Source organism: Phalacrocorax aristotelis, chromosome 6 (assembly GCF_949628215.1).
Source record: "Phalacrocorax aristotelis chromosome 6, bGulAri2.1, whole genome shotgun sequence".
NCBI lineage: Eukaryota > Metazoa > Chordata > Aves > Suliformes > Phalacrocoracidae > Phalacrocorax > Phalacrocorax aristotelis.
Window position 1 is genome coordinate 42,567,664 of NC_134281.1, and position 17,757 is coordinate 42,585,420.

Genomic DNA, 17,757 nt, shown 5'->3' on the forward strand with positions numbered 1-17,757 from the left:
GATCCTGCCACAACCACCTCAAGGTCTCTGGCCCTAGAAATGCTGTGGCAAATGTTGCACAAGGCTAAGGTGTTCTGAAATCCCTTCTCCTGCCTGCCTGACAGGCATGTAGTCAGTACTTGTCTTTCAGCAAAGGGCATTTGTACCTTTGCTCGTAGGTACCTTATTTACTATGACAAAACACAGCAATGTGCTAATGTGTAGAGCCCACCCTGAGACTGTCAGGAAGAGCTTAATGTTTTTCATCCGCACGGCAGAAGGTCGCTTCCTCTTCCTGGCTGGAATTTCGCTGAAGCCATGCATGCTTTCTGTCTCTGCTTCAGCCTCAGCAGAGCTGAGCCACACCTCGCACCTCCTGCACTGGACTTTGGCTGAGGGGAGCTCACTGCCTCCTCTCGTTACCTTTGTGCAGTGCAATGCACTACGAGAGTGGGCACGGTGCAGCTAGCCCAGCCCAGCTAGCCCCTCTGAGCCTGCTCCAAATGGCTTTTCACACTGCCTTTGCAGACTGTCCAGCTTGTATGGGCCCAGAAAGCTGATGGAAAGGGAACACTTGCATTTGTTTGCAGGATTCCCTGCAAAGGCTGCAGCTCCAGAAGGTAAGCAAAGGGATCAAAGTGGTGCAAACTGTGGCAAAACTCTGTCAAAATTAACCTTCTTCATTGTAGCATGTGATGATCCACCATGCAACCTCCCTAAATCCCTGTTCCTATAGCCCAGGAACAGGCTCTGGCCCCACATGAAGCAGCAGTGTGGTTGGGAAGCTCCGCTCCAGCAGAGACAGCTGTTACATGCTGCAGCCTGCAGAAACTCCAGGCAATGATGTTAAAAACATGCCATTTCCCACCCTAAGAATGCTCTGCAGCAAAGTGACCTTCTGATAGCTCAGGAACATCTCCAAAACAGGAAAGGATGTCAGAAATTGAAGTTGTGAGTCAAAACAATAGTCTCCACCTATGTGCCAGCATCAAGATGTCATCTGACCCAAGACTCAGACCTGGTGGGGGGCGAGGAGGAAGGACCCCTCTTCCCCTAACATCCAGCCTGCTGATAAGCACAGGCTTTCTAAGCAAACAAACTGATGCTGGCCTCAGATCCCATTTCAGCTGCTGGCATCACAGAAAAATCCCTGTGCGGACAGGACACATTTCCTCCAAGGGGCAGGAGGAGCTAGTTTGCCCAAAAGGAGAAGGAGGACAAGAAAGGTGGGTGCCTGTGCCTGAGCACCAGCTCTATGCCACTCCCAGGGACAGGGGCAGCATCGCCCCTGCTGCCAGCCTGCTCCCTCCACTGCCAGCTTGTTAGCTCAGATCTTCACCCAAAATGTCAAGAAAAATAACAGAGAAATTAACAAAAAGCCCTTTGACTTAACCCAATTGTAATATTTATTTTGAAAAATTTATTGAATTATAGAACAGGAAACCCACTAAATAAAACCAGCCAGGCTGGCAGTTGTCTTCCTTTGAATACAGCACTCTCTTTTAGGCATGTTAATAGTTTCTGTTTTTTCCATTTTTATATATTTATTTTTACAAAGGGGCTGGGATGTGACTAAGATCATTACACATGTAACACTGCAGCAAAGTGATAGTGTGTTTAAGGTTAAATGGGAGAAACATGACATTTGACTAATAAACTTTTTCCTGTGTTGTGACTCCATAAACAAAGGGAAACACACTGTGCTGCTGCTGCTGAGAGGAAAGGGGAGCTGTTGGGGTTTTTTTTGGGTGGTTTTTTTTTTTTTTTGCAAGGCCTTTGTTTCCTACACACTATATCGTTAGATTCAAAGAGGTTTTGCCGAATACAACAGATATGAAATGTGTGATGTTCATTTTAAAATTACAAGTACAGCCTGCTATTGACCATCTAATTATGCTGAGTTCCATTTATAAACATAGCTAACCACTAAGTTTATAGAGACTTTTTGTGCTGCTTTAATAGGATATTGATCGAGAGCAAGGTTTGAGTGGACTGCCATTGAATTGTGTAATGGCATACAAAAGGCAAGGTCACAGCGACTGTTCACTCTATGCCTGCAGTCTATTTTTTATTATAATCTTCTTTTCTTCCTCTCATACCTAAGCCCAAACAGTGTGTTCTGGATAGCAGTGCTTTGCTAAGGAATATAGAGTATCTTTTTAAGTGTTAATTTTCATGCTGCTGACTTTAACTACCTCCACTACTGTAATGCTTAGTATAGCAGAAAACATACAGGCTGATGTTTAGAGAGAGCTGTTTTATTATACCCTGGCTTTCACACACGTGTTCAGTGTGGAGGAGTGCCTCTTCTCCTCTCCTGGGCTACAGAAAGGCAATAGCATCCTCCCTGCCCTTTGCAACCGCCTGCCTGGCCCAGACCCACGACAGTAGCCGGGGCACCCCACACCTTGCCATAGGCATCCAGTACGTGCTGGGGCTGGCAGGACTTTCGATGCAGTTTGTTTTGGCTGTATCTGGCCACTGGATGAAAGGTGTGAGGAAGCTATGTTTCCTCCGTCACACCCATGCTCCATGCCTGGAACAGCGACAATTACTTTCATTTCTACCACTTGTCCTCCTGCCTCACGGCAAGGACAGCTTCAGCCCCTGCCTCCGTTGCAAAAGCAGCCACTAACCAAGACTGGCACCCACCCCATTCAGCAGCCAGGACCCCAGCTTTTCAAAATGCCTTGGCCACAAACGCACCTCTTAACCTGTGGAACTAGTGTAACTGTCTCAGGGATAATTAGCTGGACCATTTCTGTGTTTATACAGGAGCAGTAAGCGACTACATGTACGCCTGTGTGCTTGTGGTTTCACTGGCTCATTAGAAGGATTAAAAGTCACCCCACTTGCTCCGTACAGCTCCTTACTGCACACAGCTAACATCTTAAAACTCAAAGCGTGGCATTTTCAGTCCAGGGTGCAGTCAGAATTCCCTTGTTTATCAGCATGAAGAATGATGTCATTTTGACAAATAACATAGCACAAAACAAATGTGTTTGATTTGGCTCTAGCAAATGTTCATAAATCCTAAATCTTTCTTCACATCCTGGGCAGTGCAGTTTATCTGGCTGCTTGAAGGACCTCCAAGGGAGGAGATCTGCCCAGCAGCTCTCTGCACAAGAGCACACAGTGCAGACTGAAAGCCAAGAGGGGAACAGTGTTCCCCATGCCTCTCCCTGCTCCAGCCTGCCATGGCCTCCCAGCCTCTGCCAAGCAAATGGGACTGTACTCTTGGCAGCGGCTTGGCACCACGGCCACCCCTCTGCCAGCACCTTTTGCAGAGGGTATTCTCCAATGCCCTACAAACTGCACACAGTGAGTGGAATATTGTCCCAACAAGGATAGAGAGGGAGAAGATTTCGCTTTGCCAACAGCTGGCTGTGGTTCTAAAACTCGTACATCTCCAATGCTTCTGCTTCTTTTGTTGTCAGCCCAAACCTCTCTAGAGATGGAAGAATGAAGTCTGTTATCTGAAGGGGTCTCCCCAGTATCTGGGGTGGCAGACAACACTTAGAAAGGAGCTCATACTCTTTCCTGCTACTAATGTAGGAGAACTGACAGCAATGGTCCGCAACATCCACATCAGATGGGGTGGAGAGGGGTCTATCTGTTTTTCACTTGAACATTTATTATCTACTTTCTCTGTTTTACTAGGCTCTGCAAGATTCAGTTGCTGGGTAGCATTTTGAAGGAAAAACTGCATCTATGGGGCTGAAGAAAGCAAGTTTCTGTTACCAAAACAGTCTAGACTTGTTCAATAGCTCACAGGAACTGTGATGATCAGCACTGATAGGTAAGACAGATAATGGTATCAGCTGACCTTTTGCATGATTAATTCATTCCCCAAATTTGCATGACAGAGACAACTGCCTATTACTTGAGACTCCTTGCTACGTGGACCTCTGGGAACTTTACTAAATAAACCTGGCACATAATTGCTACCAACAATATTTCATATGATTAATTTTAGATAACAGCAGCAAACCACAGGCCAGTTAAAACTGTGGGAAATCACATCTTTCTATCATCATATTATCAAAAGCAAGCATGGAAAGAAACATGACAATGGGCACACACAAAGATGGCCTCTTTGTAAAGCCAACAGAGAGCACACTCAGTAAGAGAGCAGAGACTAAACGTGAGGGATAAACAGGCTTGTTCCTTCCCTAGCCATGGTTGCTTCTGAAGGAGCAATGACTTTTTAGAAAGTAAAAACAAGAAAACGGATGGAGGACATCTCTATTACTCAAGCTACAGACTTAATAGCTGCTGGGTAGGCCAGATGATGGCGGTTCATAAGGTGAGCTCCTCAGCATGAAAGTAACCCATGGACTGGTCTCAAATCAAGACATGGGAGCATGTAGACAGCTGAGCAAGGGTTGTATTGAAAAACACACTCTTTAGAAGACCTTGCCTGCCAATTTAGGCAAATATACAGCGATTACTTTTTTGCTCTGTTATGTTAAATAATTCTTTGAATGTTAGCAGGAGAACTCATATTGACTTCACTGGGAATTTGTTGCTAGACTCTACACTAAACATATCTTACTGGTTAGCCACGGGATGCCAGGCTGTGGGCTTCTCAGACCTCACAAAATAAACAAGGTTACGGCTGGTCAGTACATGTCTGGGGCATCTCCAAGGAAAATCCAGGGTGCTATCAAAAGCAGTGTAGCTAAATCAGTTGCTGGCACTCTTCCCTCTGAGTCAGTTCTGAAGTGATATCCCGGTATGCTTTGGGGACACTATTTTTGGTCGAGGTGCTGGCTTGTAGACAGGATATAAAACTGAGGTCTTGACCTCCCAGGATTATTAAAGAGCTCATGAAAAAGAGTGCAAACCCCTGTGCCTGGAACAGATAAAAGCTGAATCTTTTTATTTTGCCCACCAACACCTCCTTTCTTATTTCCGATAAAGTTCATGCCTGGCCTGCTCTTCCTGCATGCAGGTGCCCTACCCTTGGAGGTGGTAGATTTCATCAGCAAAGCAGAAGGAACACCTCAGACTCAGTTAATAATTTGCAAAACATGCTGAATGCTAAGATTTCTGATACACAATGTTTTAGTTTAGTTACAAAAAAATATAATGGAAGGTTAATAGACATGAAACATGATGATCATGAGGTCAATGCCAAACTCTCAGGGAGGCTGGGACTAGGGCTGGCTGTGAAGGCTGAAGTCCTGAACGGGGGCACTTTTCTAGCAGCCCTGTCCTGTGCACACATGAAGCACGGCTGACAGAGTCCAGAGGCAGTTCTGCTGTGTAGGGCTCCTACAGTGAAGATAAGATTGTGATGAAGTGGGATGCCTTGCAGAGGGGGAGGGTGAATCCTTTGGGCTTCAAAAGCCTTACACTGTCACACCGAAATAAAGTGGCATAACACAGAGGAGTTCAAAGACTGGTGATAACTTGGTTTTGTCTGCCATGCTGCAGGTACCAGCAAGTTAGTGTACACAGTACAGTGAGTTAGATGTCAAAGTCCCTATTTAAGCACTTGAGTAAGTGCACTGATTTGCAAATGTGCTGAGCGCTCAGCAGCTCCTCTTCACTTCTAAGTCCTCTTAACTTTGTCCTTCTCACAAAATTCCCACCAGTTGTCAGGGAAGAAAACTCAGGAGAAATGTCTGCCTTAAACTTTTTCTCCCTCTGCCTCTCCCCCCAGCACATACAACTCTGACATTCGTGTATCTCCCACTTGCCATGCTTTCTTTGTAGCATCTTACTTTTGAATATAAAGTCAATTTAGTTGCTAGTGCAAGTCCTTCTGAAAGAGGAAAAAAGAGGAAAATCCTTACAGAAACTCTGTGTTGTGACTCAAAACCACAGATTCTCTGCTAGGTTTGTGCCAGTTAGATTCCAGCCCAGAAGGACTTGAACCACATGCTCAGAGCCAATGCAAAAACAAATATTCCTGCTATCTAGGAGGAGAAACATTTTTATTACTGACTGTGCTAAAGAGATTGGTTTCAAACCCTAAGGTTTTAAAGGGGCACACAGTTGAGTGGTTCACCTGGAGCAGTGGTAATGGTGACAATGAGATGTCACTGCATAGCTCTACACTAGCTGCAGAAAAGATCCCCAAAGAACTACTACCTATGGCCTTGGCTTACCAGTAGTATCTCTGCAAGAGATTGTCCATATGCTCTCCTTGGACTATCTGGATTATGTCATAGCAAAATACAATCAATGCACCTTTGATCAATGGAGAAGGGTGGTGACAGGTACTCTTAATTCACTGTTGTTAGTGATTATTGACAAGCCTGTAATGATGATGCCACACTGTGTCATTCATGCTGGGGGCATTAGCATTCTTTAAAAGTCAAAACCCAAGTCCTTCTAGAAGACAGAATTCCATACAGTTAATAGAAAACGCAGGCCATGTGAAGTCAAGTTGTATGCCTCTACACAACTGAGGTTATCAGAGCTGAAGGTGGTACAGTTGTTGGCATTAAGAAGTTTGTCAGTTTGCAGGTATACAAACACATGTACGCATGGCATAGATGAACACAATGTGCAAAAGCAGCATAAGAAAATTTCCAGGCTTATGTGCACAGATCATGTAATTTCTAGAGGTCTGGTTAAAATAGAGTCCTTGGATCCTGGGTAAGCTGATCTTAGTAGGCATTTATCTGCACAATGATACAGAGCATGCCCATTTTCATCTAGGTACCCAACGAGCTTATCAACTTGCACATGCAAGTTTGCAGAATTAAAAATTTATTATTTGATCTTAAAAATTATGCTATTTTATTTTCCCACATTAAAAGATGCAGCACATAAACACCGTCCACTGGTGAGAAGCAGGGAGAAGAGACTCTCGATTTTCAAGACACTGTTTCTGAATTGGGGAGGGGGCACGATAAGAATCAAAGGAAAAAACTGGGACTGCAGAAACCACACAAACCGGCCACAAAATGATACTTACTTTGTGAGACTCTTACTAGCTCAGTCACACTGAAAACACCTGATGTGACAAAACTGTCCTGGAAGCCCAAATGTCCTACAAAACAAACAGAGTGAGAGAACTGCGATTAACTTTAAGCTTTTAATGACAGTATTCTCAAATACTTTACTTTCATTTAGACTTAAAATGTGACATCTAATTTCCCACTTAGCAGTAATTATTGTTTATGTAGGTGGGTAACTAGTCATACAGCTATGTAGGCTGCTTTGTGGTTTCTATCTAGAGGTTAGGAAAGCTAACATGACACATCAGCAGGGAGATTTTTACATGTTAAAGCATCTCAACAGGAAATCTGAAACAAAAGAGGACTATTTTAATAAACGGTTACCTTGGATGACCCCTAATGACTTCACAATTGACATGAAAATACTGTGCCTAGGAAACAGACAGGACAGCTAAGTTCCATAATCGTTTTAAACATTACTCTCTAAAGAAACATCTGATCAGGATTATCTACCCATTCATTCAAACAAAACAAGATTTAAAGATGTACTCTTCATTTTGTAAGGTTACACTAGGGAAATCTTAAAATAGCAGCTGGTTAAAAAAATTAAATTAATGCATTTCCCACCAAAAAAAAAAAAATCCTAACATTTAAAACTAACTTTCGAAAAGAAAAAGAAATCTTTGCATAAGAAAAGTATTAACTTTGAGCTTTGGACTGTCTTTAAGAACCAGGGCATATGTTTCCATGCTTGCCTCCCTTGTGCAAGGAATGCCTCTACACTTGGTATCAAAATGTTATTACGCTTTACATAACAGTATTTTCCTTCCTCTCTGAAACCATGCCTACCACCAAATGTTCATTTAATTTTCGCGGGTATGATCAATTACAAAAGGAGCAGCTTTCGAGCTGCAACCCAGTATAAGTGTGCGGAGTGGGATACAGCAGTTCACGCAGGACGTATCTGGACTTCAGTTAGAGGTCTGCAGTTAGTTGACCAGACTGACCTCCTGCTTTTGAAATCAGGGTCAAAAGAGAAATCTCGGGATAAAGAGATTATTAAAAGAACTGTAAAGTCTTACTTGTCCACAGGATAAGTGGCATACCTTTTTAGGTTGTCCTACTTAGAGTCACCGATTCCAGCGCATGCACACATATATTATTGAATGTTTGGCAGTGGCACCATCTGCTCCGTTGTTAATTGTTTGTCAGATTCAGTACAACTTCCGTACATTCAGTAAATTCTACCGTACCCCGCATTCGTCATGGCAATACCTGCATACCTCCCTATAGTGACCAGAGAAAGAGGACTAATGCAAGCTGCATATTTGTTCTCCTGTCTTTCTTTTGGGGTTGTTTAAAAAACCCAACATACACCATTGCCATTTCTACCTGCAGAATGGGAGATAAAAGAAATGCATATTGTGTGCAGGACTACAGAGGGTGACATGTCAAGGAAAGGTTTGGGAGAGATTTGGAGGGAGGTCAGCCATTCATCTCCAGCCAAGTCCTCAGCAAATTCTGCTCCTGCACAGAAGAGCTTCCCTGTTTCTGTGAGGATCCTATGATGCCAGATGAACACAGTTGCTAAGCTAACAGACTTGAGACAAGTTTCTACATCAGGCATGTTTTTATACTTCAGCAATAATGATGAGTTTCCAAACTGTGTATATGTATATCTTTGGGCATCCTTGTGTATGTGTGTATACATATGTATTATGTACACAAACATATAAATATACACAAATCTGTCATGCTCCAGCTGTAGATAAATGTACTATAAAATATTGAAATTGATGCTGAAATTCAACACAAACAAACTCCTCAATCTGCAAACAAGGTTTTTATTTACATCAAGAGAATAAATTTTTCTCTACTTCAAATGAAAAAATGTTCTTACAAGCTTTTATTTTTCCTTATTTTCAACTTAGAAATATCTCTCAGATAATTCTAAATGCTTTTGCCTGATCTGCTTTATATTTTATCATAATAAAGGTGATGACTACACCATTCTGCTTTTTAGAAATGGTTGCTGGCCATATACAACATTTGTGCAGTGACAATTTCCCAAGTATTTTTAATATGAAGATCTACTTTTCATATGCTGCAGCAGACCTGCCTATTGAATTAAATGATCTGTGAATTAAAAATAATTCTCTTAGGTCTTCACTGAAACCACTCATGTGCCTAAAATTAAGCATATGCTTAAGTGCCTTGCTGGATTAGGGCCAGGATGCTTAGTACTCCGCAGAGCCCTTCGTAGGGAAGCCAGTCTATGCTATGTAACTTCTCATACTGTGCTCATCATGGCAGTATCTGAGCAACTTCCAGAAGCGCATTCAGCAATGCTACGAACATCTGTCACGTGTTGTTTTTTTCACAGTGCACCGCACCAGCTCTGCTCTGGTGTCCACTTCCACCTGCATTTCTCAGGCATGTTTCTATCGCACTAAGACTGAAGGTGAAATTTAAATACAGAAGTAAAAAACCAATCACAGCTATGGCAGGACATTTGGCTGATTTTTTTTAAAGGGAAAGTTTGGAGCCCTTTGTAATCAGCCAATATAAATATGGTTGTCACATGGCTAACCACATTTACCTTAACCTATCAAACACAGGTAAAACACAGAAATGAAAATGCCGTAGAATGCTTTTAAATACATTCTAGCTCTCAGAGTCCCACAGGGCATGAGAAAAGTTGAATAAGTTAGCTTGGGCGTGCTAACTTCATTATCCTTATTTTGCTGGGTATACTTGAAATGTCCATTTCTGCAAGAACATTTCTTATATGTGTACATTTAATAGTAGTCATTAAACAACAGCATGCAACAAGAGTGGTTCCATTTTCATCCTTCAATACTGAAAATAAACATTTCACAAATGAAAGGTGAATTTCACAATTCTCCAATTTGTTATTTACTTATGAACATTAGGAAATCAGGGGCTCATCTTGCCAATCATTAATAATATCGTGATACCTATAAAAGCAATGCCCTTGGCTTAGATTTGTAGCTTGAACTCAATTTGATGCACGGTTGGTCTGTGAATTCACAGTTCAGTGGAACTCCATGAAAGTTTAAAGGTTTGCCTGGATGGTTCAGATTGCAAAATCCAGGCCTAAGACTGTAGCTTTTGCTGACATGTAAAAGAAGAATGACTGGGAAATAGCAGGATTGACAAAATATGTTAAGTAAACATTTTGTGCCTATTAACGGGTCAAAATGCAAAAATATATCAATCTGGCTGTTCCACTTAATTGTGAATGAGAAAAAAATAGGTAAAGTCAAGCAATTACATATGTAGATGTTAGCATTAACGACCTCCTTTACTGAAAAGATGATTAAAGATCTTGAAAGCTTGCAAGATTTACTTTTCATACAGCATTTTACAGAAATATGTGCATTGCGATACTTTTGCTAAATATCCCAAAGAGAGGGCATTGAACTTGCTGCATATGATCTGGTTATCCTCACAGCTTTGTGTGACAGTCACATTTTGGTAGTGAAGCAGGTGTCCAAAATGGGGATGAAAAACCAAAATTAAAACTAAAACTTTATAAAAAACTAACAGTTAATTCCCTGAAATTCTGGGTATAAATTAAGACACCTGGCAGACCCTGACTCAGCAAAGCAGTTAGAGCACGTGCTTAATTTTAATCACATGCTTGACTAAAGCGCATGCTTATTTGCCTTGCCAAATAAAGATGGGCTGACAAAGTTAAGCAGGTATTTAAATATATTATTGAATCATTGCCTTCAACCCAAGTCTAGGTCCAGCTAGGAGTTAGCTCATTAAACAAGACCTCACTTTGGCTCACGGGGATGATTGTTTTTCCTCCAGGGGGGAAAAAACCATAGGCTAATAAGACCAAATTGAATAAAGAAGATCAGGATACTAACTAATAAATAATATGTCATTACCCTTTCGCATGTTTTGTAGAGTGTACAAACGCAGTGCAACACTATCATAACAAGTACCACATGAAAAATATTTTTCCATAACTTGATGACAGCTTTAATTGGGGAGAAAATTCATAATGTGATTTACATATTCTTCTTTTCGATCCCAGTAAAGAAGCCAGAAGAAAAGGGTTGAATTGGTAGAGCCTACTTCTGATCTCAAAGAAATTTTAAACAAGTCTTTCTACACTGATCAAATAGAGTTTCACCTAATTTTCTCCTAATTTACACTGGCAGAAGAGAAATCAGGATTAGGACTTGTTGTCTAATGCTATTTGTTTTGAATTATTAAGCAAACATTCCTATTTCAATGAGTAAACGTGTACAAAGGCAACTAACCTTCGTCCTAAAATCTAGTTTACAGGGAGAGTATTGTCTGCTTTCCCAATTAATGCTGTAAAAAGGAGTCTCAGACGTTGAGCTACCAATCAAGAGCTTGTGTTGTAGCTTGAGAAAATCATGACTGATGCAATTACTTTTATGTAGAAAGTCTGAATATGGTCTAGAGGTTAAAGTTCATCGGGTTATTGTTCCTTAATTGAATATCAGAAGATGTTTTCAAGGTGTTCAAGGTATTATTGTTATTTAATTAGCAGGCTTCCTTGTGTAATCCAACAGTAGTATTTTAATTATAAAATAGAAAGAATGCACCAAAATATACAAGGTATTTTCTAAACAGAGGTACAGCTTGCTTTCTGAAATCCAAGCTTAAATAAAACTGGGAAAGTTACTCCTTTGAAGATTAAAAAGTCCAAATCCAGTTATTTCTCTTCCACTACAGTCCAAATGGCAATGTATTAAGCTTTGGAGAAGAGTTTTTTGGGAGACTTTGATTCCTTTTCAGTGTTTTGAAATTACACAAGCCCCCCAAACTAGCACTGAAGCCATTTCTAAAGCCTTTTTCATGTTCAGCATCTCACTATACATAGCCATCTTAAAATCTTAAAATAGTAATAATCAATTAGGGTCTCAAGCCTATTATCTTAACCAAATGCCTGATTAAAAGAAAAGCCCTCTCTGCTCAAAGGGCAACTTGATTCCTTTTGGTTTTATCCTCTGTATAGATAATCCCATGTTTCACAAACAATGTGGAGCAATAATATTGATTAGAAAATTAATGTCTGTATTGCACAGCACATTCAGGCCTTGAGAGGGGGGGGTGTTATCAGAGGAAACCTGGATTGCCCTGAGGACTCCCAAAAGGTTAGCTGTTCCACAGCTGCACTAGCTGAGGATGATGGGAGTGAGAGTTAGCCCTAATCTTCATTCTACAGCAAAAAGGAAAGGACAGAATATGCATGCTTCAGTCAAGACCTTCATAATACTTATACTCTGCTTAATTGGAAGGTGATTTTATTAAGCCTGGGCTGACCCAGCCACAGCACTGCATTCCCTTCCAGAAACACATCCTTCTGCACAGACACAGGGTCCTGCAGGCAGTCTGGCACAGCGGTTGTGTGCCATGTGCTCACACAGGGAGGAAGATGTACCTTGCCTCTGGGAAGCATCCATCTCCACGGCAAGTGTGGGTGGCCAGGGGGAGCACCCCAGGCTGAGACCAGCCCCTGCTCACCTGCCCGGGGAAACAGCAGCGAAGTTCACCAAGAGATACTTGGTCACTAGCCCATGCTGGCAATGGAAAGCTATATCCATGGGGCCAAACCATACACGCTAACTTTGTATCTAAAAAAATGTGGAGATCGAAGAGACCATGTATCCCAGCTGCAATACTCTGTCCAAATGAATGTCTCTCCCATTCAGAGGGAAGACAGCACAAGGGAGCTGTACAGAGGCCTGAATATTCCACGTAACTGTAACGAAATCTGCGTTTACCAACAGACACCAGACACCAATCTCCAGAGCTGGCACAACGGCCTCATTTTAATTGCTTTGTACAAAATGCATTCCTCAAATCTGTAAATGATAAACCTTTAATGGTAAATTATACCACATCTTTAATTAACGATTTTCATATTTTTAATTCACGGATTTTTATACAAGGGTTAAGCAAGATGCTACCCATTAAAGGTGATACAGAAACCTCTCTTGTTCCCTAACAAATAATCCCACTCCTATTTTGGCTTGTTATTTTCAATTTCACTTTAATGCCGCAGCAATAGCTTACCTTGGACAAATTGCACATTTTCTTATGAAATAACTGCTGGGCCACATGTCACATATGCCGTTATTCTCTCCGGCTCACCTACCCGGCTTTGGCTGAGGTTTTAAGAAGCACCAGAACTTTCTTTGTGGCCCATAGCAGGATGGATTAGACCGTCCAGGGCATGTCGTGTTAGTACAATAGAGGAACACTTTTAAGACTTTAAAGTCATGTAATACAATTCTAGGCTGGATCTTTCTTGTTAAAAAAAGTAGAATGGGAGTGATTGAAAGAGAAAAGGGCCAATATTTGACAACAGAAATCAGCATAACCTCCTAACAGCGGCAGTCATGGATGACTGCCCTTTGACCCGGGGAGATTATGTGGGATTTCAATGACAACAGCTGGAAGTGAGCATGTGAGAATAGAGAACACAGATCTGAGGCCTCCTACAAAAGACTGCACAATCCCTGCCCAGATCTGAGTGTTGATTAGAAATTGTTTCCTGGTCCTGGCTTAATAGAGTGTGATAATGAAAGTTTTGTTAACCCTTCACAGTATGCAAAACCATTGGTAAATGCTTTGCCTTTTTGGTTTTTAGCTAAAAAGTCTGTATCTAGCAGACAGTAAAGTTGTGAAACCAGTGCTCTCGTTTCCGTATGGTTTGTATACTCTTGGTGGCCACCAGGAATCAACATCTGAAGGTGCTGGGACTTCACTAGGGTATCCACCCAACTTGCCATGATTCTCCTGAAGTGAATCGGATCAGAAATAGACATGTAGTGTCTCACTGTGGGTCGACTTTCATTCTTACGCCATTTTAGACTCTCTAATAATAACAATGTGTCAGATTGATCTCCAGAGTCTGGGAAGCAAATTAATAAATGTGGACCAGAGCAAATGTGGCATCAGGCTGGCTGTGTCACCAGCAGCCTGATCCTGCATGGATCCACAGCAGCTTTAGCTCTTAGAAGATTCAGCTCATTTTGTATTTAAGTGCAGAGATAGTGGAATTAATGGCAACTTATTAACGTTAATGAACCGATTATAGATCGGAATCAATCATGTCAGGTTTCCTCCAAAAGGAGGGCACAAGGATAGTTCCTTTCTCTTGAAGACAAAGGTCTTCTTGAAACATTGAAAGCCCTTCAAGTTCATGTTAAGGACCTTATGCAGCGGAAACCATTCCAAGATCTAAGATGTCTGTTGTGGTTTTTAATTTCTGATGACTCCTAACACTGTAGGGAACTTTTTGGTACTCATGTGGGTGAGAAATCAGTTAAATACAGTTTTTTGATATAAAGATAAAAATTAAGAATCTCTCTCTACCATATACCAAATTTGATAAATAAACTAACTGCATTAATACTGATAGGGGCCTATAGCTTGAAAAACAACAGATGTCTTAAATTAGCATATTTCTGTTTCAGGTCCTCAATCCAAAAAGCAAATATTAAAGAAAAGAAGAAAAATTATTATAAATGGTCATACTCATTTGGCAGCTTATAAAATAATGCGCTCCTCAAAAGCCTTTCGAAGTAAATGAGATGAAATCTACCCTGGGATAATAATTCTGGAATATTTATGGCATCTAACAATAAAAAGAGTAATAAAAAGAAAAGCCTGCCTCCCTGAAAATAATAATATGAAGGAGTTATTTATCTTCATATTTTCCTATCAACCCTGGTTACAAGAGCAATGACAGCTGTAATCTCCAAGGTCTGCGGTGATCTTGCCAGTTCAGCTTTGCAGTTCAAAGGATGACTCAATGTCCAAATGAGCCTAGAGAAACCACCCGGTTTCCCTGAGCTTCCCGAGGATGCTGACAGCACGTGCTGCTGCAGGGCGCTCCCTGGGCTGCCAGCAACGAGCACCCAACCACCCTCTCACCCTTGCAGGTGAATGATAAATACAGGCACTGGAGGGGGAGTACAAGAAGGTGGGAACTGCTGTTGCTGTTCTTTTCCCCCTGCAAGGCCTTTGTGTAATGAAAGCCCCAATGTCATGAGCTAGGCACATGAGTTACACATTAACCTCAGCGCCTCCCCCCCCTCCCCCCCGAGCTGAAAAACCTCCTAAAGAGAATAATGTAAGGATAATTTCTTTTCAGCTGGTCATTTTTTTGATGTCAGCATCATGTTCCTGGTACAGCCTGAAAACATTGTTTTCTACAACTCATTTGTCTGGGACCAATCACAGATGTTCCATCAACTGTCCTTGCTCCTCTTACTCCTCATCAACTATCAACTGAAATTTTGCCTCCTGAATTTTGTCCACTGGCTTCTAGAAAGCTGCTGGTAGAAGTAAGGGCTTGCAGGAGCCAACAGTGGGGCTGCATGCTGTAAGTGTGACATGTAGCCATGTTCTGGTCTTCATACCAATGGAGTGTGCCTTGGTACATGAACAGTTCACTTGGGTTTACCCTACTTCAAATTAGAATTTAGCTACAGTATTAATGCCATAAATATTATTGTTGATGCTGTGTGAAGAACATCAGTGTGAAAATAAATGTAAGGATATTTAAAAACTGGTGTGGAATACTTAGGTATTCAGACTAATCACGGACTGAAATAAGCACATTTGTTTCAAATCCTGTTTATAGCACTGCAGCCCCTCCCTCCTTTAAATCTTCCTCTTAACCATAGTGATGTTTATTGAATACCTGTCATTTCTCCAGCAGCATGTGCCAACAGCGGCTCACCAGTGCCAGGCTGCATGAAAACCCTTCTGTCTCCTATTCTCTGAGGGGCTCCCTTAGATCAACTACTCACCATACCCAATACTCTGAAACCCATAAATTTGCAGATACTGCAGTCAAAATTCTTAACAGGAAAGTGCACCCATTTTGCCCAGTGTAGCATACTGAAATATCACATGGTGAGAAGCATTTCTCACCATGTGTAAACTGTCAATTTGATTTGAAATTAAAATTTTTGATTAACATGAGCATTTCTGAGCCTCCCGCTGGCAGCAGCCCTATTGCTGAAAAGTGACATGATTTGTGACACACATGCTGTACAGAAGCCCCATGCCAGCAATTGTTAAACCCATTTTCATTCTGCTTTAATACGGTATGACACTGAGGAAAATAATTTTAATATTTAAGGAGAAGGAGGGTAAGGGCTTAAGGACTGTAGTCCTTTATGGGTGTAAAGCAGGATTAGAGCAGCATGAAAAAACAGCACGGAGGTCTTCCCATCTCACAAGTCATGTCTCTTTTCAGCAATAGGGACCATCTGCAGGAGGCTAAGAAAGGTCCATGGTGAAGCACAAAGCCTTCTTTTAAATCCAGTTGATATTTCAAACACAGCATGAGGTACTTTCCACCTATGAATGCCGAGATGCTTGTGCATGGGGAAATGCTTGCAACTTCAGTAATTAAACCCTCTCATGCAGGAGGCAGGATTTTCTGGTTTCCACAGTGGTCTGTTATTTTTCCATGTTTATCATTTCCCCAGAGGTATCAGTGGTCACTGGAGATACTAGCATTTATATGGTGAATTACTTATGAAAGAGGAAAGTTTTGTGACTATTTAGACTTTTAAACCCAGGCATCTACTTCATCAGGATGGTGGGAAGATTTTTGTTAGTTTAAACAGCTACCAAGTGAACACAAGAAATGGGACTCTTTTGTGGCAACAGATTTTAAGGCTATGATATACGCACGCAGAAGACAAAAGTTCAGTGGGGATTTTTATAAACGTAAGCCTGTGTCACTGTTGCAAGCTGCTGACTCAACTGTGTCACCTGCGTATTTCTCAGAGTGGATAATTTTTTTTCCAGTAACATCATGTTCTGAGGAAGTTTATCATGAAACAAGTATCACGAACAGTCATTCTGAGCCACAGAACAGCTCTGATAAGTGTCGGCACGCATCTGACTTTTCTTTGAGCTCCTAACACTATTCATCACATTAAACACTCAGCTCTGCTAGACTCTGTTGCTAGTAAACACAGAGCAATTTCTAAGTGCCATAAAACAGCGAGTTTAAAAACTGTAGTATTTTAAAAATAATTTTAGATTGTGGAATGAAATACCAGGATGATTCAGATGCCCTGGAAGTATTCAGTCCTGAACATAAAGCCGTGGGCTCATTTATGCTAATCACAGTGCTCAAGAATTCAATCTGCATGAAAAACATGGTCCTCAATAAAGCCATGATATATAGTTATTATAAGTATGCAGGTTCTTTTAAATAAGTCTTAAGTTTAAATAAGTGTTGTGTGTAAATATCTAGTTTTAATTAGTATATTGCCAAGAAATTATACAACTAGACTCAGCGATGCTGTAATTATTTTAGGATCTATAAAACCTTCCCTCGGCTTGTGGTAGCTATGTGTACCCTCCAAGGTTACTCTGCAGACACGCTTGGAGCTGAACCAAGGGAGTCCAAAGCCCTGTGGACAAAGAATTAGGGGGCTGTAAAAAGAGGTGTTGGGTTTTCTGTTTTTTTTTTAATTTGCACATTAGTTTATATTTATAGGAATAATACACATATTCAGAGCATGTGGCAGAATTCTCTAGAAAAGCCCAGTGTCCAGGAGGAGCTGGGGCCAGGGTCAGGTGAGGGCAGGCAGCTTTCCTGCCCCACTTTGCTGGGTGATAGGGGCACAAACCCTGGCAACTTCATCAGCCGTTTCCTATCATCCTCCCTTCCTGGCACTCCTCTTTCTTCACACCAAGGCACTTTTAAAAGACTGGCTGGACACCACGATAATAGAAGCTGTAAAATATCTGCTGAAGATTAGATAGTATAAATCCCATGCAAAAATAAGGATGCTGGGCATGGAAGCTAAGTCACAAG

General features: G+C 41.4%; 1 protein-coding gene across 32 annotated transcripts in view; it reads right to left on the minus strand.

The window, feature by feature from the left end:
- NFIA (nuclear factor I A) overlaps window positions 1-17,757 on the minus strand; it is a 252,269-nt gene that overhangs the window by 79,054 nt on the left and 155,458 nt on the right. For all 32 annotated transcript variants that reach the window (XM_075097437.1, XM_075097433.1, XM_075097421.1 and 29 more), the window contains one exon: window positions 6,911-6,985. In XM_075097437.1, coding sequence (XP_074953538.1) covers window positions 6,911-6,985 — 75 coding nt within the window. The remainder of the gene's footprint in view (window positions 1-6,910; window positions 6,986-17,757) is intronic.